Below are 26,072 nucleotides of genomic sequence, written 5' to 3'. Positions count from 1 at the left end.
TTCTCTCTCACATTTCACCCCTGGATCCAAGCAGAATAAGACCTATCCCTCTTCTAGATAAAAGCTCTTCTCATCCTTGACGATCTCTATCACTGACCTCTCATACTATCTCTTCTCTAGACTGATTGTCCCAAAATTCCCTCAAATTTAGATGACATATCTGTCTGTCATCATAATAAACACCATAATCTGAAGGGGACAAGGTCTGAATTACAGCTAGGTGGCACAATGGATAGAGCATTGGATACAGAGTCAGGAAGATCTGAGTTAGAATCTGGTTTCAGGAACCTACTAGCTGTGTGACCCCAAGCAAATCACTTAATTTTGTATATCCCAGTTTTCCCAGCTGTAAAGTGAGGACATCACAGCATCTACCTCACAAGGTAAGTGAGGATTGTGAAGACTGAATGAGAAAATATTTGTGAAGCATTTAGCACAGTGCCTGATACAGAGTAGGCATTTAAAAAATACTTCCCCTCCCCCCAAATTAAGAATCAAGAAGATAGTGTTTCAAATCCTGCCTTTTACAATACTTGGTCCATTTATATCTCTGCACAAAGGTCTTCTTATCTATAAAATGAGGGAGTCATTTATTGGTTTCTGAGGTCACTTCCAGATCATAACAGCCAGATCCTGTGCCCCAGGATGGTCAGGGCACAACTATTCCTTCTCTCCTAGCATTCTCCACCACTCACCAATTACAAGACCATAGATTCAAAATCTAGATGGCCCAAAGGCTATCTAGTTCAATTCATTCATTTTAAAGATGAGGGACACAGGAAGTGTCAGAGATCAGTTTTGAATGCTGGTTCTCTGACTCTAAAGTCAATGCTCTTTCTGCTTAACCACTGCTCCTGTTACCATAGATCTACTGACAGGCCAACATTAAGTAAGCCATTCCTCCCAAAACACTGAGTCAGATTTTTTTGTGTAACTCAGATAAAAGAGTCCAACTTAGTAAAGTTACCATTTTATTGCTGGAGGACCTAGTGAACCATTTTAAGCAATATAGATTATGATCAAAGAAAAGGGGAAGAAAAGGACAAAGTAATGAATGAAACAAATCATTCCCTCAAGAAGAATGAGAATACAAATTCAGAAACATTCATCAAATGTGACTAAAGAGAGCTTAATAACACTCACTCGGTTTTATATCTTAGGGCAAATAATATTTTGTAAATTTCTGTTCCACATTTAGTCACCTGAACAAATTATGGCAACTTTCCCAAATGTTTAAATTACAACAAGGTTAAAGCCTGGGTACTAATTCAATATTTGTGAGAAACTGCGATACCACTTACAAGATCTGACAGATTATAGCTGATTTTTTTAAAGGAGTATTTATAAACTAACTTTAAATATAAGAATATATACACAATAAAAGACCCCCACATACTCAACGTATAACACACAATGGTCTAGGTTCTAGACCATAAACAAATCTCCTTAACAAAAGGATTTGCTCCGTAAAACTTGGACTCAGTCAAAAGGTTGTACCCAGAGACCTAGAAGGCTACGTGTGGCCTCAAGGTCACAGGTTCCCCAACCCTGGAGAACAATGCACTGGCAGTTTCTTCTTTGCACTTACATATGGAGTGCTAGTCAATTTCATGATATGGTGAAAAGGAACCTAGGAATGAAGTCAGGAGACCCCCATTTGATTTGCAACTCCACTTTAGTCCTTGTGTCCCTAGACAAGTTCATTACTCACTGAATCTTTAGAATCATTAGATTTTGAGTTCCTTTGGGGCAGGAACATCTTTTGCCTCTTTTTGTATCCCTAGTACTTAGCACAGTGCCTGGCCCATAATAAATGTTTACAGATTGACTGAATCTAAGCCTTTTCATCCTTAATGGGACATGATACCTACTAGATCTATCTCTAAGAGATAATTATAATCAGCAATATTTTATTAAACATTTACTGTATAAAAAACACTAAGAGAAAATCCAAAGACTATTAAAAGACATAGTTATCTTCTCTCTTGAAGTTTCCTTTCTCAGAAGGGAAATACTTTGATACTTTGAGTAACCTATGATTTTATCAGTTCATTTACACCTTCTGCCTATCTGTATCAAAACTCCTTCCATCCTTCTTACACTGTGTAAATCTTTTCCATATTTTGCAAAGCATTTAGCATAGTGCCTGGTACAGCTCTATCTGTTTGTCTATCTATCTATCTATCTATCTATCTATCTATCTATCTATCTATCTATCTATCTATGTGTGTGTAGACATAGGACACAGGGTGAGCTGAATATGAAGGGAGAATAACTTAAAATCAAAATGTACTGTTGATAGGAATGTACTAGAAGAAAGAGAAAGGGAGAGGTAGAATGGAGAGGTAGAATGAAGTAAATCATCTCACCTAAAAGAGACAAGAAAGAGTTTTTATAATGAAGAGGAAGAGGGGGAAGGTGAGAGGGAGTAAGTGAGCCTTACTCTCATGGGATTTTGCTTAAGGAGGGAATGACACACATTCAATTGGGTATGGAAATCTATCCTACTCTGGAGGAAGGGGGATGGAGTGGGGGTGGGGGGTTGGGGAAGTGAATAGGAGAGGGAGGATAATAGAAGGGACAGAAGATTGGGGGAAGGGGTAATCAGAAGCAACACCTATGTAGAGGGAAAGCTCAAAGGAGAGAATAGAATAAACGTAGGCCGGACAGGATAGAGGGAAATATAGTTAGTCTTCCACGATGTGACTATTATGGAAGTGTTTTGCATGACTACACATGTGTGACCTGCATTAAATTGCTTGTTTTCTCAATGTGGGCGGGTGGGGAAGGGGGAAGGGAGAGAATGTGGGACTCAAATCTTTAAAAATAAATGTTAAAAATTGTTTTGGCATGAAACTGAGAAGTAAGTTGTACAGGCAATGGGGTATAGAAATCTATCTTGCCCTACAGGGAAATAGAGGGGATGAGGATGAGAGGGGGGGGGGGGGTGATTGAAGAGAGGGAAAACTTGGGAAAGGGGTGGTGGTTAGGGACCACACTGTCATGGGGTGGGGGGAAGGGAGACATGGGGAGAAAATTTGGAATTCAAAATCTTATGGAAGTGAATGTTGAAAACTGAAAATAAGTAAATTATATTATTAAAATATTTTAATATTTTTTCCTAAAAATTGATTCCTATATTGTTTACAATAATGTTCTTGAGGCTTTTTGATATTTATGCATCAAAAACGTGCTGTGTTTATGTAGATTAGTGATACCAAATTAAAATAGCAACAGGGGCCACTAAATCATAGATAATGATCCCCATAGGTTATATATTGACTTAGTTTTCAAATGTAATGTAATCTCTGTTCTGCTATGTTCTGATTTATTTTGTTAAATATTTTCCAATTATAATCAGGTTCCCCTTGCCCTGAGACCTCAGGTGTAAATTGTTCACCTGCAGTATCTCATTCTCCCTAGCCCCATTTCCTTTTACAGTCATATACATCATGGTTGATGACTTTCCCTCTATTTCTTGCTGACAAGTTGTAATTTACATGTCTCATCCTATTCTTTCCATTATTTTTACTTGCTTAATATTTTAATTGTTTTGAGATTGTTAGATTCACTAATCCACTTCCATGTAGCTTCAGAACAAGAATAATCATGTAAAAGGATTGTGATTATGGTAAGGGGTGGTTATTGGCAGATGGCTTGAGATCACTGAAAGCATGATATGTTTCTCAAAGTCAACTCAGTCTTTTCTCCTGCTAATCAATTCCAGACTGAGTTTATTAGGCACAGTGCTTGTCCAAGATGCACATGGAATGTGACTGCTTCATTGTTGTTACTAATGAGAATGGATCACTGTAAAAACACCAGTAGACCCATCCCATTTCTCATGGATTTGTTGTGCATGTTGTTGCTTCAGGTTCATCAATAAATGCTCTCAGGGTACTCTGGCTTAACTGACTTTCAGGTCAAGCTCTGGAGAGGCTCATTTTCTCTTTGACTGCTTTTCACTGCTTTGTGATGTGATTCTGGCCTGTGATCTTCTATCATGTTGATCCATAATATTTTAGGGGGAAAAAAAGGACTCTTTCCTCAAAACCAATGCCACCTTTGGCTCCTAGGGCTTCCTGCTAAGCAAAGAGGTCCACCACTTTCAAGTTAAGGTTACTTCTAGGTCCTTTTACCTACTTCATTTTGGCTCTTTCTAGGAAACAGTTGTAGATCTAATGTATTTTTGTTACCTTTTGCCCCATATTTTTAGTTGACTCTCAACCATGAGCATCCTAGAACTATATGCTTGCTCTGGAAACTCATTCTGATCCCTTTCCACCTCTTGCTCTTAGAAGCACAATCAAATGAACCCTGTCAATGCCTCTAGGATGGACATGACAATATACAGCCCTATTGTCCCATTAAACAACTCTGTGACTTCCAAGTCCCCAATTCCCTACATTGCCTTCCCTAACTAGAATATAGGTTTCAAGCAGGGAGGGCCTATCTCATCTTACCTTTGTATTCCCTAGCACTTAGCATAATCCTCAGCACACAATCATAAATATTAAAACAGATATTTTTATTGATTGATTTATTCATTTGGCATCTTCTCTTCCTCTTCCCTTTTCTTCTAAATCTGTTTACTCTGACCTTTGCTCTGAGCAGCTATTGATTGACAAAGACAAGGAATTTGGAAGTGATGGCTTCATCGAAGTGCAATTTCTTGTTGGTTAGAGTTTTTTTTTTTTTTAGCCTCATTTGGTTGTTGTTTTTCAATGTTTGCCACACCAGTATTCTCTTCTTAATGAAAGGATTCATCATACCATGGTGAGTCTTCAGTGTAGGTCATAAACCTTTGGTATCATTTATTCCTTAAATTCAGGTTATATTTTCTAACCATCATCACTTATCTCCATTTTAGCGTGGAAAGTCCATGTATTTGTATTACCTGTACTGAGAGAATCTAGTCAAATTTACATTTTTTAATAACAATCTTTCTGTATTTTTATGCTGCCTCAAAACTGTATGTTTTAATTGAATTAAAGTTTCATAGTTTATTGAACCACCTGACCATTACTGGACTTTTCAAGGCAATATCCAGGGGGCAGAGCCAAGATGGAGGAGTAAAAGTAGGAACTTTCCTGAGCTCTCCCACACAGTCCTCCAAATACCTGTAAAAAAAATGACTTTAAACAAATTCTAGAGCTACAGAATGCATAGAATGACAGAGTGAAACAAAGACAACTCAGAAAGTCAACAGGAAGGGTCTTTCCCATTGGGCATGGAGTGGAATGTAGTCCAGCATGGGCTGCACCAGCACAGACTGGCTGGATCAGGCCTCCAGGGACTGAATCACTGGCAGCTGTGGCAGTTTCTGGACTTCTCAACCCACAAATGCCAAAAAAAGGTTGGTGGGAAAACTCTGTGGGTCCAAGGTGAAAGAGGAGCCCACCATCTAGCAAGGACCACTCATTGCACTAGGGAGGTGAGGGTGATGGTGGTGTCAGCAGTGGAAGCAGCAACAGCATCAAAGGCTGCTTCCAGAACTCAGGGCCCATAGATGGTGGGGGGTCCAGCAGTTAATTCAAAATACTTGAAGCCTGGGACAGTGTATCCATCCCAGCCCCATCCCCACTGGAAACCGAGTTATATCTCCATAAAAAGTTAGAAAGTCAAGTGTGTGACTGGGAAGATGAGTAAATATTGTAAAAGAACTCAAGAAAGACTATAGAATCTTGCCTAGGTGACAAGGAAGATCAAGGCATACAAGCAGAGGAGGACAGCAGTGTCAAAACTCCTAATTCAAAAGACTCCAAGAGCAATATGAATTGGTTACAGGACATGGAGGGGCTCAAAAAGGATTTTGAAAATCAAGCAAAAGAAGTAGAGGGAAACTTGGGAAGAGAAATGAGAGTGATTCAAGAAAACCATGAAAATTGAGTCAACAATTTTTCTAAAGGAGATCCCTGAAATACTGAAGGAATAACATCTTAAAAATAGACTAATCTAAAGGGCAAAAGAGGTCCAAAAAGTCAATGAGGAGAAGAATGCTTTAAAAAGCAGAATTGGCCAAATGGAAAGGGTGGTGTGAAAGCTCACTGAAGAAAATAATTCCTTTAAAATTAGAACGGAGCAAAAGAAGGCTAATGACTTTATGAGAAATCAAGAAATTATAAAACAGAACAAAAAGAATGAAAAAAAGTAGAAGACAATGGGAAACAGCTCCTTGGAAAAACAGATCCAGGAGAGACAATTTAAAAACTATTGGACTACCTAAAAACCATAATTAAAAAAAAAAAAAGAACCTAGATTTTATCTTTTAAGAAATTATCAAGGAAATTGCCCTGATATTCTAGAACCAGAAGGTAAAATAGAAATTGAAAGAATCCACCAATCTCCTCTAGAAAGAGGTCCTAAAAGGAAAACTCCCAGGAATATTGCAGCCAAATTCCAGAGTTCCCAGGTCAAGGAGAAAATATTGCAAGCAGCTAGAAAGAAACAATTCAAGTATTGTGAAAATAAAATCAGGATAACACAAAACCTAGCAGTTTCTACATTAAGGGATTGTAGGGCTTGGAATATGATATTCTAGAAGTCAAAGGAACTAGAATTAAAACCAAGAATCACCTACCAGCAAAACTGAGTATAATACTTAAGGGGAAAAAAATGGTCATTCAGTGAAAGAGAGGACTTTCAAACATTTTTGCTGAAAAGAGTAGAGCTCAACAGAAAATTTGACTTTCAAATACAAGAATCAAGAGAAGCATGAAAAGGTAAACAGGAAAGGAAAATCATAAGAAACTATTAAAGTTGAACTGTTTACATTCCTACATGGAAAGATGTTATTTTTAACTTTCTCAGTAGTAGTTGGAGGTAGTTGGAGGAGGTAGATGGATAGATAGATAGATGGATGGATAGATAGATAGATAGATAGATAGATAGATAGATAGATAGATAGAGGGCACAGGGTTAGTTAATATGAAGTTATACTATCTAAAAAAGTAAAGAGGTGAGAGAGAAATATATTGGGAGAAGAAAGGGAGAGACAGGATGGGGTAAATTATCTTACATAAAAGAGGCAAGAAAAAGGTTTCACAATGCAGGGGAAGAGCATGAAGGTGAGAAGGAATGAGTAAATCTTATTCTCATCGGATTTGGCTGAAGAAAGGCATAACATACTCACTCAATTGGGTTTCATACCCTACAGGAAAGTAGTGGAGAAGAGGATGGGTGGGGGAAAATAGAAAGAAGGGCAGATTGGGGGATGGGGTAGTCAGAAACAAACACTTTAGAAAAGGGACAGGATCAAAGGAAAAATAGAAAAATTGGAGGGTCAGATAGGATGGAAGGAAATACAGTCTTTCACAACATGTTATTATGTTTTACATAACTACACATGTGTAACCTATATTGACTTGCTTGCTTTCACCATGGGGGTAGGTGGGAAGGGAAGAAGGGAGAGAATTTGGAACTTAAAGTTTTAAAAACAAATGTTAAAAAAATTGCTTTTACAAGCAACTGGGAAATAAGATATATAGGGGTATAGAAATGTATCTTGCCCTTCAAGAAAGTAAAAGGGAAGGGGATAAAAGGGGGTGGGGATGATAAAAGGGAAGGCAGACTGGGGGAAAGGGTAACTAGAATGCATGTCATTTAGAGGTGGGGGGAGAGGCAAGATGGGGAGAAAATGTGGAACTCAAAATCTTGTAAAAATGAATGATGAAAGCTAAAAATAAATAAATAAATTTGAATCTTAAAAAATAAAATAAAAACATTCTGAGAAAAAAGGAATTTCTAGTTTTTCATAATTATATAGAATGCTATCTTGGAAATGTTTGTACAGACAACTTGCATTTGGTTTTTAAAATGTGCTGATTATCTGCTTAGAGAGTCATATTTTAGCAGTTTAGCCTCTACTTAGAAACATAATAATTTTTGAATACCATATTGTAAGTAGAAGAGGACATGATTACCTCCTTGTCCTTCACTGTTAAGTTACAAGGGGTCAAACAAAATATTTCAGGACCCTGACTGAGGAACCAAAAGGGAAAATCTCCTAAAAGCTTTTTTTGCAAAGTTCTCAGTTAAAGTCTATAATCTATTATTGATTTTGTGCCACATATAATCTTTTATATTTCTGTAGGAAGCTTGAAGTTGGACTTAAAGATTCAGAATTCTGCACCAGGTTACGAACAGATCTTCAAACACTTGAATTTCTGTACAATAATTGGATTTGGCCTCTCCCACACAGTCATTTCTGAATCTCAGAGGAATTGACAAGCCATTTTTAAATTCTTTTTTTACTTTCATTAAGTCTGGCACCTTTGGTCTTTAGATCTTAAGTTTGATGAGATCTCCTTTTTTGGGAAAAAAAAAAAAAAAAAACTAGTACATTTCTGACAGATAATATTTTGAGGGGAACACAAGAAAAGTAAATCAAATTGATTCACAAATTTACATAGTTTTACATTTTGAATGAACCTTTCTTGGAGTTCAATTTGGCTATCATTTTATAGATGATAAAGTTGAGAAGCAGTAAAGCTAACTTGCTAGGCTAAAATCACACCTCTTGCTGGAATAGTGAATCTGGGATTCAGTGGGTGGTTTTTGGACTCCAAGTTGCAGTTGGAACCCTGTAGCTACATCCATGTTGGAGAAGATAGAGAAGTTGAAGTTGGAGAAATCTCCATCTCCCTCCATTGTCCAAGCCAAAACATACTATAATTTATAGGATCACAGATCTATTGAAGAATCAACTCAGGAGTTTAAATTGAATCTTTCAGTTCTGTGCCTTGTTTGAAACATAGGTGGAGGGCTGTGCTTGTCTGGGTATTATACTTTATGAAAAACTTGGAAAGCATCCAGAAGAAGAAATCCAGGAAGATGGAGGGTCTCATGGTCATGCCATACAAGAACTGATTAAAGAACTTGGAATATTTAGTCATCAGAAAAATCTTAGGGCACAAGAAGTGTCTTTAAATGTTTGAAGGTTACCGTGTGGGAGATAAATTTCTCTTGTGAACCAAGAACAATGGGGAAAAGTTTCAAAAACACAGGTTTGGGCTCAGTGTTGGAAAAATCTTCTTCACGCGCCTAGAGGCACCTAGATGCTACAGTGAGTAAAACACTGGGCTTAGTGTTAGGAGTATGTCATGTTAAATCCAGCCCCAGATATTCACAATTTTTAAGGTTATTATGGTAGTCAGGACAAATTTATTAACATCTGCCAGTGTTCATTGCTTGTAAAATGGGGATAATAATAGCACTTAGCTCCTAGGTTTGTTGGGACGATAAAATGAGATTATATCTATAAGTGCTTTTCAAACCTTCAAGGCTTGATATTATTAATATTTTTATTATTATTAACAATTGAACTACTCATAAGTTGAACAGGATTCTGGCAAGGAAGTGGTCTACATCTCAGGAAAATTCTTTAAGCAAAGGTAAATGATCACTTGTTGGGGAACTTTAGGGGAACGGAGGTGAAAGGTCAGGGTTCCTTCTTAGGCAACTTAAGTTAAACGCTCTCAAAGAATATTCAAAAATTCTGGGATACTTTTATTCTGCAGCTTTATCTCTGATCTCCACCCAGAGTTCTAGTTTGGTATTTTCAAATCTGTGATGGATATTATTCGACCTTGATATACAGATGTGGAAACTCCTTCTACCAACAAAGATTGATATCTGCTTTATTACCTATGATCTTAGAGAGCAGCCTGGACCACTGAGGTTCCCACTGGACCACAGGATTCTAGACTGAAAACTTCAAGGAACTCTCACACTCATCTAACTCAGAGGTATCAAACCCATGGTCCCATGTGGCCCACAGTACTCCCAAAAGACACCTGAACCAGCTTAAAATGACATTGGGAAAAAATACAAATATAATAAAACACAGATAATATTAAATAATAAAACCAAGTCAATATGTGACCCATGGGGATCCTTATGAAAAATTCTATTCCAACCCCTTCACTTTACTTAGAGATGGATGGGTTAAGTCAGGTCACATAGTTATTAAGTTCTTACTGTAAAGTAGCCACTTTACTAAAATCTGGGGATACAAAGGCAAAAATATAGTAACTATCCTCAAGATCACATTCTAATTCAGAAGGCATCATACAAGATCTACACAGAGTAAATGACAGGTAATCTAGGAAGGGGAATGGGTGGGAGTAAGGAGGTAGGAGAGTGACAAGAAAGGCTCCTGCTGTTTCAGAGGAAACTGGGAAGGCCTCTCTGAAGTGATCCAGAGTGAAATGAGCAGAACTGAGTGGACAATTTGTACAAAAAAATAGCAGCATTATAGAGAAAAACTACTTTGAAAAACTTTAGAACTCTCATCAAGACAATGACGAGCCACCAGTGCAAATGAATGAAGTTGTCAACATTCATCTCCTGTGAAAAGGTGATGAACTTAAAATGCAGAAAGTAACATGGTGGTTTTGGATATGACCAATGTGAGAATTTGTTTCGCCAGGGACTTTGTAGCTAATATACTCCTTTTTCTTTGGTTTAAATTTGCTCAGTGAAGGGATAGGGGCTAGTGGGAGGGACAGATTTTTTTAAAAAAGGATATTTATGCTATGGTACATCATATTTAATTTAATGTACTTTGCTGCTATGCAGAGTTATTGCCTTGAATTAAAACTTGGGCACTGAACACAGTGCCAGAAGAGAAATGGTAAAAATATACTATATTATCTTCCTACTTTACAAAAAAACCCAAAACATTTCAATGCACTGCCTTAATGGGGAAGGATGGCCATTGATATTACTACTATTGTGAATGAATGGGGAGTATTTATTGGGGAAAAAAAGTATTAAGTGCACAGAATTCAATGTAGATATGATTTTATTTTTAAATCACTGTATTGTTAAAACACATACTATCCAATTTCCTCTTACGAGAACAAAACAGGAAAAAAGACCAGAAACAAATAAACAGAAAACGTTCCCTGCAGAAGGAATTTAAACATGAGTCCCCTGATTACAAATCCAAAGATCTACCAAGGCTCTCTTGATGCATTGTGTCTCCCATGCCAGCTCCACCAACATGTATCAGAGACAAGACTTGAATTGAGGTCTTCTTGACTCTGAGGCCCACTGGCTATCCACTGCACCATGCTGTTTTATCCTCTCTTTCTCAGTATTATGCCAGATAATCACTCTTACCACTCCTTGGGTACTACGTCCTCCCAACCAAACTGGACTACTCTCCCATCCTTTGCTCTTGTCTTACTCTATACTGTCCTCAAGTTTTTTGACAAACCATTTTCCATCCACAGAGGAGACTAAGAATGACATCAAGTTCTAACTACTTACTAATGCTCCTCTATTCCTTCCAGAGAAATGGAAGTCCTTACTTTGAAATGGAGCTTTTCTTGGGACATTCTGCCTGCACCTGACATTAACAGTGATCATTTAATCTCCAGATTTCTCATAGTCCTTTGCCTTGTCTTCCTTTTATCTTTAGACTGAGATGACAGGGAGAGACTGGAGCCGTAGATGTTTATATTCAAACAATCATGATCAACTACTGATATCACTCCCTTGGCTAAATTCAGATCCTGGCCAGGCTGAGGTTTTTTGGAAGCTGGATGTATATATATATACATTCTCTGTATGCTCGGCAGAAGGATATGGTTAGACCAGCTGGATGGTGACTTGAGTAAATCAGCACCTATTGGGTAAAAAATAGGTTGGCCTTCCCAGTGGTGAATTAAGACAATGATAGTAAACACTGCCCAATCCTATAGGCTTTAAAAAGCTACCATAAGGGTCAGTATGCTTAACAACTTCATAACACTAAATGGCCTCAAGTATCACATACATAGGATATCTCCAATTGTTACTCAGGCAGACTCTACCAATATCAATTGTACATAATATCCTACTTATCAAATCTATCTATAGAGTGATATTTAGAAACTGTGTAATACATATATAGGAATGTACCTGAAGTAGGACCTAAATTTTCCTCCTTGTTCAAAGAATGTTAGAATATGTTAGAACGAGTCCTGCTAAAATCAAGGGGGAAATGATCTTAATAAGCAATCAGAAATTTCCATCTGTAAAAAATCTTTTGCTGGATATTTGCTAGAACACTTAAAAATTATTTAGAATGATCTCAATGTTGTTCCAATCTCAAGTTAGAAAATAAAGCTTGTTACCTCTCAAGGAGCCAATGAATGAAAGAAGAATCCACTGTTTCCAAGACACCATCATCTTTAATTGCCAATAGCAAAAGTAACTTTTATCCCGTATCTGATGAATTTCAGAATATTTTGTCTTCAGGTAAGTCCTTTAATCTGTAAAATATATAAACAGAGAGAAAAAAAATTTAGAATACAAGTACCGATTTTTTTCTTTAAAGGGGCTTGTTTTCTCCTCTGCTTGGGAGGAGAACAATAGATTGACAGCCACCAAAAATGTTTAAAGGGGAGTAATCATCACTGAAATTAAAAAAGTCCTTTAAAAGAAATTATATACCAGAAACCCAAATGAGGAATTACGCAACTTATGTCAGTTTTGCTGTGGGGCTAACAAAATCAAAATGTGAAACAGATATACATATATATATACACTCACAAAAAGAGTATCTATACTCGTTTTCATGTGGAACTTATTACATTCAATTTCACTTCATTTTGGTGATACCTTGTATGCAGAGTATTATCTATTTAAATAATACATATGTATGTCTGACCTACTCCAAGAAAGAATCCATGGCATAAAAATAAATTGGTTGTAAAAGGTGAACGAACTGTAATTTTACACTTAATTTCAAAACTTGGAATGTCAATACATTCCAGGAATGATTGACTGCCATCTTAAATATTCACAAGAAGAGGTGACCAATGTTCACAGGGTCAAATAAATGGATCAATCAAATTCAACTGGCTCCATTTAAAAGGCACTATTACTGTGGTTTGGGGTTGCTGGGAACCCAGAAATGTCAGGGTACAGAATGAGTCTGCCTGGAATGAATTAAAGCACTCAAACCTTCTTTCACTCAGGGTGACAAGACTTATAGTAACCCCACAGGAGAAGGCCAGATTCCTAGTGAATCTGAAACTTAATGGGAGTGAGACTGATACTTATAATATAAAAAAGGACAATGAAAAAATCTAGATGAGATTAGGAAGTGGTAACATTCTGAGCTCCTATTGGTCTGATTAGCCACAGTGAAACACGATGAAATTTCACTTTATCATGGTGATGTCATTTTGGTCCTTTTCAAAGCCAAAGACAAAGGACAACAACCAGTCAATTAGCCTGGGGTGGGCCAGGGGCAACAGTGAAAGTGTATAGATAGAATTAATGAGAGGTAAATAGACCTGTCTCCTACAAATACTTTCTGAGTGACCCTGGGCAGTTCACATAATTTCTCAGCATCCTACACAATAACCTGGTACTAAAAATTTTAGAGCAGATGAGGATCCTTAAAGGTACAGGGATTTTCCTCAGTGAAAGTTCCTTTCATCAATTATCAATAACACCACAGCTCTGACAAGTCATCATTTAACAAGTATTTATTATTTGTTCTAGGCACTGTGCTAAGCAATGGGGATACAAAAGAAGGCAAAACACACTCCATATATATATATATATAGATATATATAGATATCTATCTATCTATATATATATATTATACATATACATATACATATATATATTTTATTCTGACTTTCGAAGTCAGCATAAAGCCTCATAGAATAATGTCATTCCACAAGCACTTATGTGATTTATCACCTACTATCTCTCCAAGCCATCTGAGTTACAAGAATAAGAACCCCGAACGGTGCCTGTCCTCCTGGACCTTACATTTTACTGAGGAACACAACATGTAAACTGATTGCTCAATACAAGATAATTGGAGGAGGAGTTGGGATCAGGAAATACTGTCCCCTGGTAATATAACCACACGGAATCAAGCCCTGAAGTAAGGCAAGCATTCCAAGGAAAGAACAGCTTGGGGAGATGGAGTTGGAAGAGCTAGTTGGTCAGTCTGTCAGGAACCCAAAGGGGTATAATGTGACATAAGTCTGGAAAATGACATTAGATTTACACTGAGAAATATTTGAAATACCAGGTTGAGGAGTGACTTTATCCTCAAAACAATATGGTGCCACTTGAGCTCTTTTTATGATCAAGGAAGTAATAAAGACAGACATCTTAAAGGAAATTGATCAGGCAGACACAGAGAGGGTGATTTTGAGAGTAGCAGAGACTAGAAACCAAGAATCCAATTAGGAGGCTTTTGCAAAAGTTCAGGCAAAAGATCATGAAGGCCTGAACTAGGAAGGTGAGTTCGGCCTGGATGTGAGAAAACCTCAGGAAGCAAAATCAGCAGAATTTAGCAATTAGGTAGAATAGGGTTAGTGTGAAGAAGAGCTGAGGGTCAGGGATGATTCCAAAGTTTTGAAAGTAAATGACTGAAAAGACTACAGTAATCTAAAAAGAAACAGGGAAGCTTAGAAGAGAAAGAGGGTTCAGATGGTAGATGATGAGATCATTTTGGACACTTGAAGTCATTGTATTCAAGCATCTGATTTGGAATTAAGGAGATCTGGGTTCCAATTCTGACCACCACATTTGCGACTTTTACCTATTGTGTGGACAAGTCACTTCACTTCTCTGGGATTCAATTCATTCATTTTGAAAATGAGATTAGATTATATAATTCCTAAGTGTCCTTCCAGTCCCAAATCAAGGATTTTACCATAAAAGTGAGGATCAATTGAATCAATCCACCTATCACCCTACTCTACTTCAATTAACTAGCTTAATCAGGTGAGAAGAACTCTATTGAAGCAATCAATCAATCAAAGACATTAAAATAGGTGTGGAAAGTTCTTAATCAATTTGAAAAGAGTCAAAGACTTTGGATTAAACTAAAAAAGCTAACTCAGAGGAGGGATGGTGTGAAAAGACTCAGTGAGACAGTCTGGATATTTAGATAAAATAGCAAGCCAGTTCAGAACTCAAACATTTAATGGTAGATCAACTCAGTGACTGCTGCAATTCCAAAAAGACTCTTGGGTTGCTTGGGGTGTTTCTTGCCGTGACCTGACCAGAAGATGACTTTGTGAATTCATTGGAGGATTTTTGACTTCTGATGGGTGCCTTAGAACTATGTCACCAGAAGAATAGTCACTGTCTTTTACAAAGACAAACTAGAAACACTATAGAAATTTAACTTTATATCTTTAACAAGCACCCAGATATAAAGCTGTATTCTACATGAGGAACTTATGAAGATTGTATAAAGGTGGGAAAGAAACATCAGAAGCCATGAGTACAATAGCTCTTTGCTGCAAGAGTTTTACAAGACTGATCTCATTTTATCCCGAACTCTTTATAAATATATGGAAGTGTTTCCCATATTTGGTGGCTGAAAGGGGTGAGTGGGTGACAAATTCTATGCCATTTGTTCTAACTATATATTACTGTAAGTAAGGAGAATTTTATTATTCTTTCTTAGAGTTTAGTTTCCAGGATCCCGGGCTAATTCCCAGTGTTAGATACTAATTTCCAGAATTATAGTTATAAACAGTTTCCATTCTTGTGCAGTGAGATATGGGGATGGCATAATGTGATATTTACTACTCCTGCACTAAATGACAGTATTGCTAAAGTTAACCTGTGAACTTAACGTTGGCAAGTTGCCTTCTTTGTCTGTTGCCCTATAAATCAAGTGAGCACTGGTCAATGAGTGAGGATTTGGGTAATATACAGAGGAATGCATGTAGCCTCCTCAACTAGCCTCCATGAAGGCTAAGGGGACCTGTGGGAGTTGCAGCTCTTACTATATTCTTACCCACCCCTGCAAGAAGAGTGAGTAGGGAAGCTGGAGGAGGTGGTGTTCCCAAAATTAGCAATTCCTTCTTAAGAAGACTAGACTAGAATAAAGTAAGCTTGTTTAACTCCTTATTGTGTGTCTCCCTTCCTGTCTTCCTGTCTGCCTAGATCAAGAGTGAACCTGTGCTAGAACACCTGATCAGTGTTACCTGTGAAACTGTGAAACAATTATCTAAGTAGATATCCTACTGGGGATAGTAATGGGAACCTTGGGGTGAAGTGAGCCCTTCATCCTACAGTGTGCAATAAAAAAGAATGGGCATTATCTGGATTGCTGTCTAGATTTTGGAAAAAAAAAAAACAGATTTCAAAGGATTCAGAGAAAGGATATGTAGAATTCCATGGGATGGGAGGAGCTCAAAACATAAATTCTGATTATATACACAAAGAAAAAATTCCAGTGAAGAGGGGGAAAATGGCAACTCTCTGAACAGAGACTGATATAGATGAATAAGGAATTTACCAATATCAGGATCCCCACGTCAAGATCTCCCCTGTGTTTTTACTACACCCTGTCTTGCTGAGCTAAGGCCCGGAAAGCAAACTGTACTCTGCTCTTGGCATAACAACAGTCCTTTGCGTTCAAACTCTCGATGAACTCAGCCACAGCAAAATCCCAGAATTACTTCACACCAGCACTAGGTTGTCTCTGAGCTAAGACAAGCACCTGTAGTACCCATGTTCCAGTCATGAAGTCCTGCTATGACTCAAACTGGTTTCATTGTTGCTCTTACCTCTTAATGTCAGGGCTACAGCTCACTGTATAGCCACTAGTATGTGTATTGAGATTTGCCTGCACTAACGTGGGTCTCCTCCTAGAGGGATCTCTGGCACATATGTCTGCTTTCCCTCCTCCAAAAGAATAAAGAAAGTTTTTTTTGCTTGTGACCACTATCATCTTTTTTGCTTTTATTTTGTATATTTTATTTTACTTTTTTAGAGTTCACTGTAGTTGTGATAACCTGTGTGAGTTCTTCGGTATTTTTAGATTTAACAGCAGTTGCAAAACCTCTGCAACTCTTTAGTTATTTATTTTCTGGGTTGACACCAACAAGATTAAAGTATTTTTAAAATGTATAGAATAAAGAAATAAATTGAGATAACAGTCCTCCTTAATCTTAGCACCATTCTTCTGAGACAACCCCTGATTTATCCTAAATCAATCTTGTTTATACAGAGTTGTTTGCATATTGTACTGTTATGGCTGTGAGGCAGCTTGATGGCACAGTGGACAGACTCTTAGGTCCAACTTCAAATCTAGTCTTACATGAGTTGAATTTTTCAAACAAATGTGTGTGTGTTTGTCCTTCGTTGCCAAAGAAGACCATGCCATCAGAGAAATAATGACATGACTTGCACTTGACTTTGTATTGAGTGAGGGAGGGCTGTGCAGGTCACCAGCCTCACTTCCCCTCCAGAGCCATCTGAATCTAGTGACTAGATATTCAGGAGGATGACTGGAGATGACCCAGGATGAGGCAATTGGGGTTAAGTGACTTGTCCAAGGTCACACAGCTAGTGAGTGTTAAGTGTCTGAGGTGAGGCACTGGTGCTCAATCCACTGCACCACCTAGCTGCCCCTGTCAAGCAAATAACATATAGCCAACAGAGAAGCCATAATCAACAGACTTGAGCATCAACACAATGTGGCATGGGAGAAGGAGATGAACGGGGAAAAAAAATGGTAGCTAGAGTGAAATAAATGGATAGGATCTTTGGACTGGGTACCCTGAATGAGTGAGTGAAAAGGAGTCAACGTCAAAGATTTTGTGTGAAAAGCAACGATAATGAACCAATTCAACTTACTGTTCAAATACTAAATAGACAAATGTACAAATAAAACTTATGGGGAATGACTCAAAGAGGTACCATAGTAATCTGGAAAAGGCTATGATGGTGAGGGAGGAAGGAAGGAAGGAATTGGATTTTTGTGAAACAAGTTCTGGATTTTACTTCAAAAGACTTTTGTTCCAGACAAACTCAGAGGGCCTTGGTTAATGTTATTTTGGAAGAAAGTCTCCAATGGCATGCATTGGGTATCTGTCCTTGTCTCTGTCATGCTTACCATTTTTGTTAGTGACTCAGAGTAGAACAGAAAGGGTATGTTTATCACATTTGTGGACAGCACAAAACTGAAAAGAATGGCTAACATGTTGGATGACAAAGTGAGGGTTCACAAAACATCTCTAGACTAGAACAAGAGGCCAAACTAACAGAACAAATTTTACAGAGATAAATTTAAAGTTCTATACTTGGTATCAAAAATCAATTTCACAAGTACCGTACAGAAGATGGGAACATGGCCTAACTGAATTCATTTGAAAAATATCTAAGGCTTTTGGTAGACTGCAAGTTCAACAATACAAAATGGTGCCCCTCCCCCTTACCCAACCCAGCAACCCAATGTAATCTTAGGAAGCGCAAGAAATATATCAGAACACGTGAGGACAATCAATCAGCAAGACTTTATTAAGTGATTTCTGTGGTAGGATATTACTAGGCCTATTCACATTACAAGGGAGGTAGGAGATGCTAGGGAGCAGAAAAGATTTCAAGGAAGAAGTCTTTAGAAAGTAGAGAATATAGGATTATATGACAGTGATTGTTGAAGGATGTTTATGGACAGCGGCCTCTGCCATATAAGCAACTAGATATTAATGTTTCTTTCATATACTTTTGATCACTTTGCACCGGTGACATTGTCCACAGTATCCCCTCTGACTCTATGAAAAGATCCCACTGAGACAGCCTCCCACTTTCTCAGGCCAGATGGATTCTCCACTCCCTGCTGGCTGCATCTATGGCTACATGAACATCAAACCCATGGAGAAAAAGGTAAATAAGGGAAGACCTTGGAATTCAACTTCATTGGAATAGATTCAGAATGAGAACTACAGACATTTATACTTGACCTGTGTTTGGTCACTGTGTCCTTCCAGGTGAAGGACACCAATTCTTTTTAACTCTCTTACTTGTATTTAGTCTGCCATTACACTACCCCAATACCTGAGATCAGGAAGCTGCCAGCAGTCTACTCAAACTATTGCACTTTACCTGCACAACATCTTGAGTCTTGAGTTCAGTTCAAGCGCCACACTTCACAAGTTACAGAGCATCTACGGAAGGAGTGGCCAAGATGATGAGGGAAAAGGAGACCACATGATACAGGGAGAGACCTGGAGATGCTTAACTTAGAAGAATACATATTCAAATATTTTTGGAAGAGGGATTAGGCATCTTCTTCTTGGCTTCAATGGACAGAGGTAGAAGTAAATGACAAACTGCATAGAGGCCAAGTTCAGATTAATCTAAGGAAAATCTTCCTAACTATTGGGTTGCCTCAGGAGTTGATGGGAGGCCCTCTCATTAGTCTTCCAAGAGAAAGCTGGATGACCACTTGGTGGGCTATTGGTATACCAGTAGAGATAAAAGTTCTGAGGTCTCTTTCAAATTCATTGTTTTGTCTCTGAAATTCTGTTGCAATCATTTATTATGTGGGTAAATCACAATTTCTCCTGGCATGAGTTTCTTCATCTGTAGAAGTAGACAACTAGACAAAATGATGTCTTAGGCCTCTCTCAGTTCTACTCCTCTACAACTGAGAGAAAGTAGATGTTGGATGAAAAGTGGTCTTTTTGACAAAGGAAAGGTATTCTCACAGATACAGGAAAGAAAGAAAATTTAAATGATTGCTCCTTTTCATCATCAAAGAGCACAGATCTTTATATACAAGGGATGCTGTGTTGAGATCAGTATAAAAGTCTCCCCCTCCATTCTCTGATCTGACCTGACATTTAAAGATACTTAAATAGGAGCCCATAAAAATGTCTGTAGGACCTCCAGAAAACTACATATAAATGCATACATGGGATCATAGCTCTAGAGTTGGAAGGAACCTCGGAGACCATCTATCATAAGGCCCTAATTTTACCAGTGAGGAAACTGAGGCTCAGAGAAATATGACTTGTCCAGCATCACAGAGCTAATAAGTGTCAAAGGTAGAATTTTACATTCTCTGTCACAACACTTCCCATTTCATCCAAGATCGTGAGAAAGGTCAGAACTGAAAATACGAAACTAGCTTCTTTGATTGCCAATTTATCACACTTCCCTATAGCACCTAGTGGTTAGCAAAGTATTTACTTTCTATGTCAACCCAGGGAGAAATATATTTATGGGGACAGAGAACTATCAGTTGAGGGATATGCCCTACTATTTAAAAGGTACTTCATTAACCATTATGTATGAGTAATTGTGTATATACACATATATGTATACAGATACATATATGTGCCACACAAATTATATCATACATCACACATGATAAATGTTATCAATAAGATTTCATATGTCATATCTATATTTCATGTAACAAGTATCCTAGTGTAAAGAAAAGGGAGAAAGCATGATGTATAATTTTCAACTATACACCCACTTGAAATCTTTCTTGCAGTTGCTTTAAACCTCCAAATAAGAAAATCTGGCAAAAGAAGAGCAGAGAAAAGGCAAATCTCGGTGGTAATTACCTCATCTTCATCCAAAGCCTCAAGATTCAACCACAAAAAAAAAAAAAGTATGAGTAGATCAACCTCAGATCTGGTAGATAGCCAAAGGTGTATATTCTGGTATACATCAGTGTGTGCATTAAATACTGAAAACTGCTGATTTGCAAAGAATATCAAATTATTCCATTTCTATTGTCAATTAATAAAAGTAAATAAGGTTTCCTCTCTAGTTCAATTAAAAGAAGGTCAAGAATTTTGAGTCAAAAGCGAATGAGAACAATCAAATTGTGACTTCTCATCATTAGCTCTTGCCTTAGGAAAAAAGGAGGGGTGGAGAACAGATTTTAAGATTTCTCTCTCTCCTGAACTTCCAAGCTCAAATAAATAAGAAAAACATACAAAGGCAAGAGAAATCCAAATCCAAATGCCACTTCTTAGTATTACAACATTATACTATTCATGAGGATGCTTTAAATTGAAGAAACTGGATACCTCTTAAAACTTCATTGCTCTGTATTCATAATATATTTATATCAATTGGATGACATTGGATAATTTACTTCACCTCCTTCAGTTTTTCACTTTACTCTTCTGCAAAAATGAGGATGCTGGGCAGTTTTCAAGTCTAAATTCAGTTCATAGTGACATTCACATTCTTTTTTATTTCAGCTGATTGAAGAAATGCTGGCCATCAGGATGAGGCCAAAAATACAGTGCACCCCAGGATGTTTACTTTTGCATAGACAAGATAATATTTACTATGTGTAAAGTGGGGCAAAGAGAGCTTGATCAGAGTGTTCCTGATCCATTGGGTGTCCCACAGTTCATTTGATGAAATTACAGGACATAATGGGTAGGTAACATGGACAACAGGATGCCAAGGTTTTTCAATTATTTATGCTTCATTACTTCTTTAGGAAAAGTGAAGACATTTTTAACTCAAATTTTTTTCTTGGCATTACAGATTGGCCTTCAGTGGCCTTTTCAAAAGCCAGATACTCTCTAAGGTGTTGGCTAAGACATGCAGAGCTCAATTAATCTCTAGCAGGAGAAAAGAGAACCACCTATAGAAGAAGAAGTAATTCCCTCTTGAGAAGGAACTGTTCTTTGCCAGGACAGAGGAGAGGAGGATGGGAATCTGTAAGAAGTCCCTTCCAGTTCTCTTTAACTCATCCTTTCCCCTGAGTTTCCATTCAGCTTATTCAGTGTATGTTGTGTTCATACAGAACTCATACCATTTCTGCCTTTATATCTTCAGCACTTAGCACCATGCCTGGCATATGATCATTGTTCAGTCATTTTCACTCCTGTCTGACTCTTTGTGACCCCATTTGGGGTTTTCTTGACAAAGATATTAGAATGGTTTGCATTTCCTTCTCCAGCTCATTTTGCAGATGAGGAAACTAAGGCAAACAGGGTTAAGTCACTTACCCAGGGTCACACAGCTAGTAAGTGTCAGGCCAGATTTGAACTTGAGAAGATGATGCCAAGTCTGACACTGTATTCACTATGCCACTTAGCTGCCTAGTGTGCCTGGCACATAGTAGTTGCTTAATAAATGTTTATTGGTTGACTTTCCTAACTCAATTAGTAACGATGTCTTTCACTGAGCAACCTGCCTAACAGAAGTTAATATACCTGTGTAAGAGTAGACCCAGGAACTCCACCTTTGGAGCTGAATTAGCTGCCTAGAGAAGGGAGCCCAGGAACCCCACCAAGTGATATGACCAACCTAGTTCAGGGACTACTAACTTGAAAACACTATGAGAAGAGGAAAGACACATAAAGACACTGCAGCCTTGAATGAGTTTTATTGGAGACATGTTTTCCCTAATTTTCTATTTTAGAAATAGTGTATTCTGTTTTATGCATCCACTCTGCCCCCAGATGCTTCATGGATTTTTGGAAGAGTGTACCCCACATTTATGGAAGCGGATGTTTTCCAACTAATGCTCTTAATCTGCCAGGTCAGCAAATGTCTTTGCTATGAGCTGTGTCAGTTGGATAATTAGTGGAGGTAAATCAATTTTTTGAGTTACAGTTTTAGGAATTCAGACCTACAGAGTACTTTGAAGCTATTGGACCTAACCTGAGAGTATAAGTCGGGGGATAGGGGCAAGGTTAGCCTAGAAAGCTAGATCTCATATCAAATAAATTTATATCTATTATATTATATTACCATATTGATCATATTCACATTGATAAACATAAGAAAAGGATTTGAAAAGGAAGAACGAGAGAGGACTAGTTCAAAGAGTTATACTTCTTTGGTTTTGAATAATTTCCAAGGAGAGGAAAAAAAAAATTTAGCTGCTTTTTTCAGGTATATTTAGAGTACTGGATGGTATACATGCAAAATCTTTTTTTCAAGTGCACAAATTCTAAAGGTATATAATCTTAGAAGTGATTTTTCCTATTAATTTTATTGTCCTTTAAGTAATATCTCTAAGTTCCAACCTGAGAAATAACTTGAACCAAGCTAAAAAGAAATAGTCTGATAGGCTATATTCATGACTTGTTTGTAATATTCACATATTTACAGAAACAACAAATGTACGCTAGTAAAAACAGCAAATGCATGCCAGAATCTATATATAGAGTTCTGTTATGCTCTTAGAATACCTATTTATACAGGATATCATGGCTCGCAGCCACTTAATTCAGGTATTTTAACAACACCACACTGCATTGTGTATAACAGGCACTTAGTAAGACGTGTGGATTTCATTTGCAAGACTGTCTAACCTGGTGGGCCAGACGTCAGTCTGTCGTTTGAAATCAATTTTGTTTTTGGTTCATAGTTCTGTACTTGTCCCAAGAATGCATATAAAGGCTGGGCTGTCCATCTGTCCTGTTTCATAACGCCTTTCTTGAGAATTAGCAGGGGATGAAATTTACAAGACTCTTGAGCTCCATATACTGAATCTTTGTCAATTTCACCCCTGCTGGTTCACAAGTTTTCAGCTAGTGAGAAGCAAGTGAATACAATTTGCCGAGTTTGATGTTTCCCTGTACATCAGCAATTCTTTCTTTCTGGTGGTGCATTCGGTTATCTTATATTTATTACAAAATTTTAGAACTGGAAAGGGCTTTAGAGATTACTTACTCCAAATGCTTTATTTTGCAGACAAGATAAGCGAAACACTGAAAGGTTAAGTGTCTTGGTCCGACACTTTCTTTCATTCTGAGCAAGCTTTGGAGATCATCTAGCATGTAAATATAGTTTCTTGTTGCCCATTTTATGGGGAAATATAAAGTCTATTACTTCTCAACTCAGTAGATGGTGGACAAAAGGTTGGTAATAAGTTTGTAGTTTGTGAGAGAAAAAAAAAACTCAGAAGAGGTGGCCCCTCCTTAGATAATTTCTGCCAACCATTTCAGAATAATGCTAAATAAATTTATTTTGGGGTTATATTTTTAGCAATATTTCATTTTTTCCCAATTACATATAAAAATAATTTTAATAGTCAAAAGAAACTTTGAGTTTCAAATTATTTCCCTCCTTTCTTCCTTCCCTTAGCCAGGAAGCAATCTGATACATAGGTTATACATGTGCAATCATGTGAAAAATATTTGGATATTAGTCACTTTATGAAAGAGGAACAAAAAAAGAAAGAAAGAAAGAGGAAAGAGAGGGAGGGAGAGAGAGGAAGGAGGGAAGGAAGAAAGGATATCTTAGTATGCATTCAGAGTCCTATCAGTTTTTTTCCTCTAAGGGTGTACAGTATTTTTCATCATGAGTCCTTTGGGATTGTCTTTGTTCATTGCATTGCTGAGAATAGTTGAATCATTCACAATTGCTCATTATACAGTATTGCTGTTACTGTGTACAATGTTCTCCTGATTTAACTCACTTCACTCTACATCAGCTCATGTAAGTCTTTCCAGGTTTTTCTGAAATCATCCTGTCTGTTATAATATCATATCACAATTTGTTTAACCATTCTGAATTGATAGACATCCCCTCAATTTGCATTTCTTTGCTACTACAAAAAGAGCTACTAAAATATTTCTCTATAAATACATTCTCCTCCCTCCCCTTTATTTAAATCTTTTTGGGATACAGATCTAGTAGAGCTGGATCAAAGGGTATGCATAATTTTATAGCATTTTGGGCATAGTTCCAGACTGCTCTCCAGAATGTTTGGATCAGTTCACAACCCCATCAACAATGCTTTAGAGTCCCAATTTTCCAACATCCCCTCCAATAATGATTATTGTCATTTTCTGTCATATTAACCAACCTGGTAGTTGTGAAGTAATACATCAGAGCTATTTTAATTTGCATTTCACTAATTAATATTTATTTAGGTCATTTCTTCATATGAATATTGGTAGCTTTGATTTCTTCATCTGAAAATTTCCTGTTCATATTCTTTGACCATTTATCAATTGGGGAATGACTTGAATTTTTATAAATTTGACTCAGTTCTCTATAAATTTCAGAAATGAGGCCTTCATCAGAGATATTTACTATAAAAAAAAAAATCTCATCTTTCTGCTTTCCTTCTAATCTTGGGTTACATTGGTTTTGTTTATGTAAAACTTTTTAAATTTATTAAATTCAAAATTATCTGTTTTATATTTTGTAATCTTCTCTCTTATTTGGACTTAAATTCTTCCATTTCCATGGATCTGACTGGTAAACAATTCCATATTCCCCTAATTTGCTTACGGTATAACCTTTCATTTTAAATCATGTGCCCATTTTGACCTTATCTTGTAATACAATGTAAAATGTTAGTTGATGCCTAATTTCTGTCATACTGTTTTCCAGTTTTTCCCATACTGTTTGTCAAATAGTGAGCTTTTGTCTTTGGGTTTATCAAACACTAAATTACTAAGATCACTTACCACTATGTATTGCATACCTGATCTATCCCACTAATGTACCACTCTCTTTCTTAGCCTGTACCATATTTTTTTGAAGTTACTGCTTTATACATAGTTTGAGATATTGTGATGGTTAGGTGTAGTCATACCTCTGATACCTATTTTCATACAATCTTTTCCCCATATTACAAAATTCAACAAAACATGACCATTTTATTAAACTTCAATTGATCAACAAGCTTCTGTTCAATATCTGTTCACCACGGAATAAGTAACTTGGAACAGTAGAGAGAGAACCAATCTTGGAGTCAGGAAGACCTGGGCTTAATTCCTGTCACATTCTGGCTGTATGACTCTGAATACTTAAACTCTCAATGCCAAAGGTAAATTTCTCCAACTCTAAAGTAAACTAGGTGTTGAGCTGCATTGATAGAGGAAGTTTCCTCACTGAAAAATTCTTGCACTAATGAAATCAGAGGATTTGTATGAAAGAAAGAAAGGAAGAAAGAAAGAGAAAGAAAGAAAGAGAAAGAAAGAGAGAGAAAGAAAGAAGGAAAGAAAGAAAAGCAAGAAGGAAAAAAAGGAAGGGAGGAAATAAACAAATAAGCAAGGAGAAAAAATGAAGTAAAGGAAAAAGGGAAAAAAGTGTCCCACACCAGGATAGTTTCTTGATATTAAAATATAATAGAATTAAATATTCTTTTTTTCAAAGAACTTACATTAATATCAAAGATTTAATATATATATGTAAATACAAAAGGTATACAAGGTAGTAATGGGGACACCAGCATGGATCTATTTTTTTTTAAATTAAACAGCAGCAAATAGAGATCCACACTTTCCATACCATTATATTTTTGTGTACCATGTACATGGAAATACTTATTTCAATTTCAATTCAGAACAAAGTGAAAAATAAAA

The 26,072-nt window shown here is 37.1% G+C and overlaps 1 protein-coding gene across 3 annotated transcripts in view; it reads right to left on the bottom strand.

Annotated features, from left to right (window-relative positions):
- The window catches only part of CNTN3 (contactin 3), a 429,998-nt gene that overhangs the window by 323,678 nt on the left and 80,248 nt on the right, over window positions 1–26,072 (bottom strand). For all 3 annotated transcript variants that reach the window (XM_072598650.1, XM_072598651.1, XM_072598652.1), the window contains exon 2: window positions 12,123–12,260. In XM_072598650.1, coding sequence (XP_072454751.1) covers window positions 12,123–12,177 — 55 coding nt within the window. In that variant the 5' untranslated portion in view covers window positions 12,178–12,260. The remainder of the gene's footprint in view (window positions 1–12,122; window positions 12,261–26,072) is intronic.

This window comes from Notamacropus eugenii, chromosome 3, assembly GCF_028372415.1.
Source record: "Notamacropus eugenii isolate mMacEug1 chromosome 3, mMacEug1.pri_v2, whole genome shotgun sequence".
Taxonomy (NCBI): Eukaryota; Metazoa; Chordata; class Mammalia; order Diprotodontia; family Macropodidae; genus Notamacropus; species Notamacropus eugenii.
This window is presented reverse-complemented; position numbering and strand designations above follow the sequence as displayed.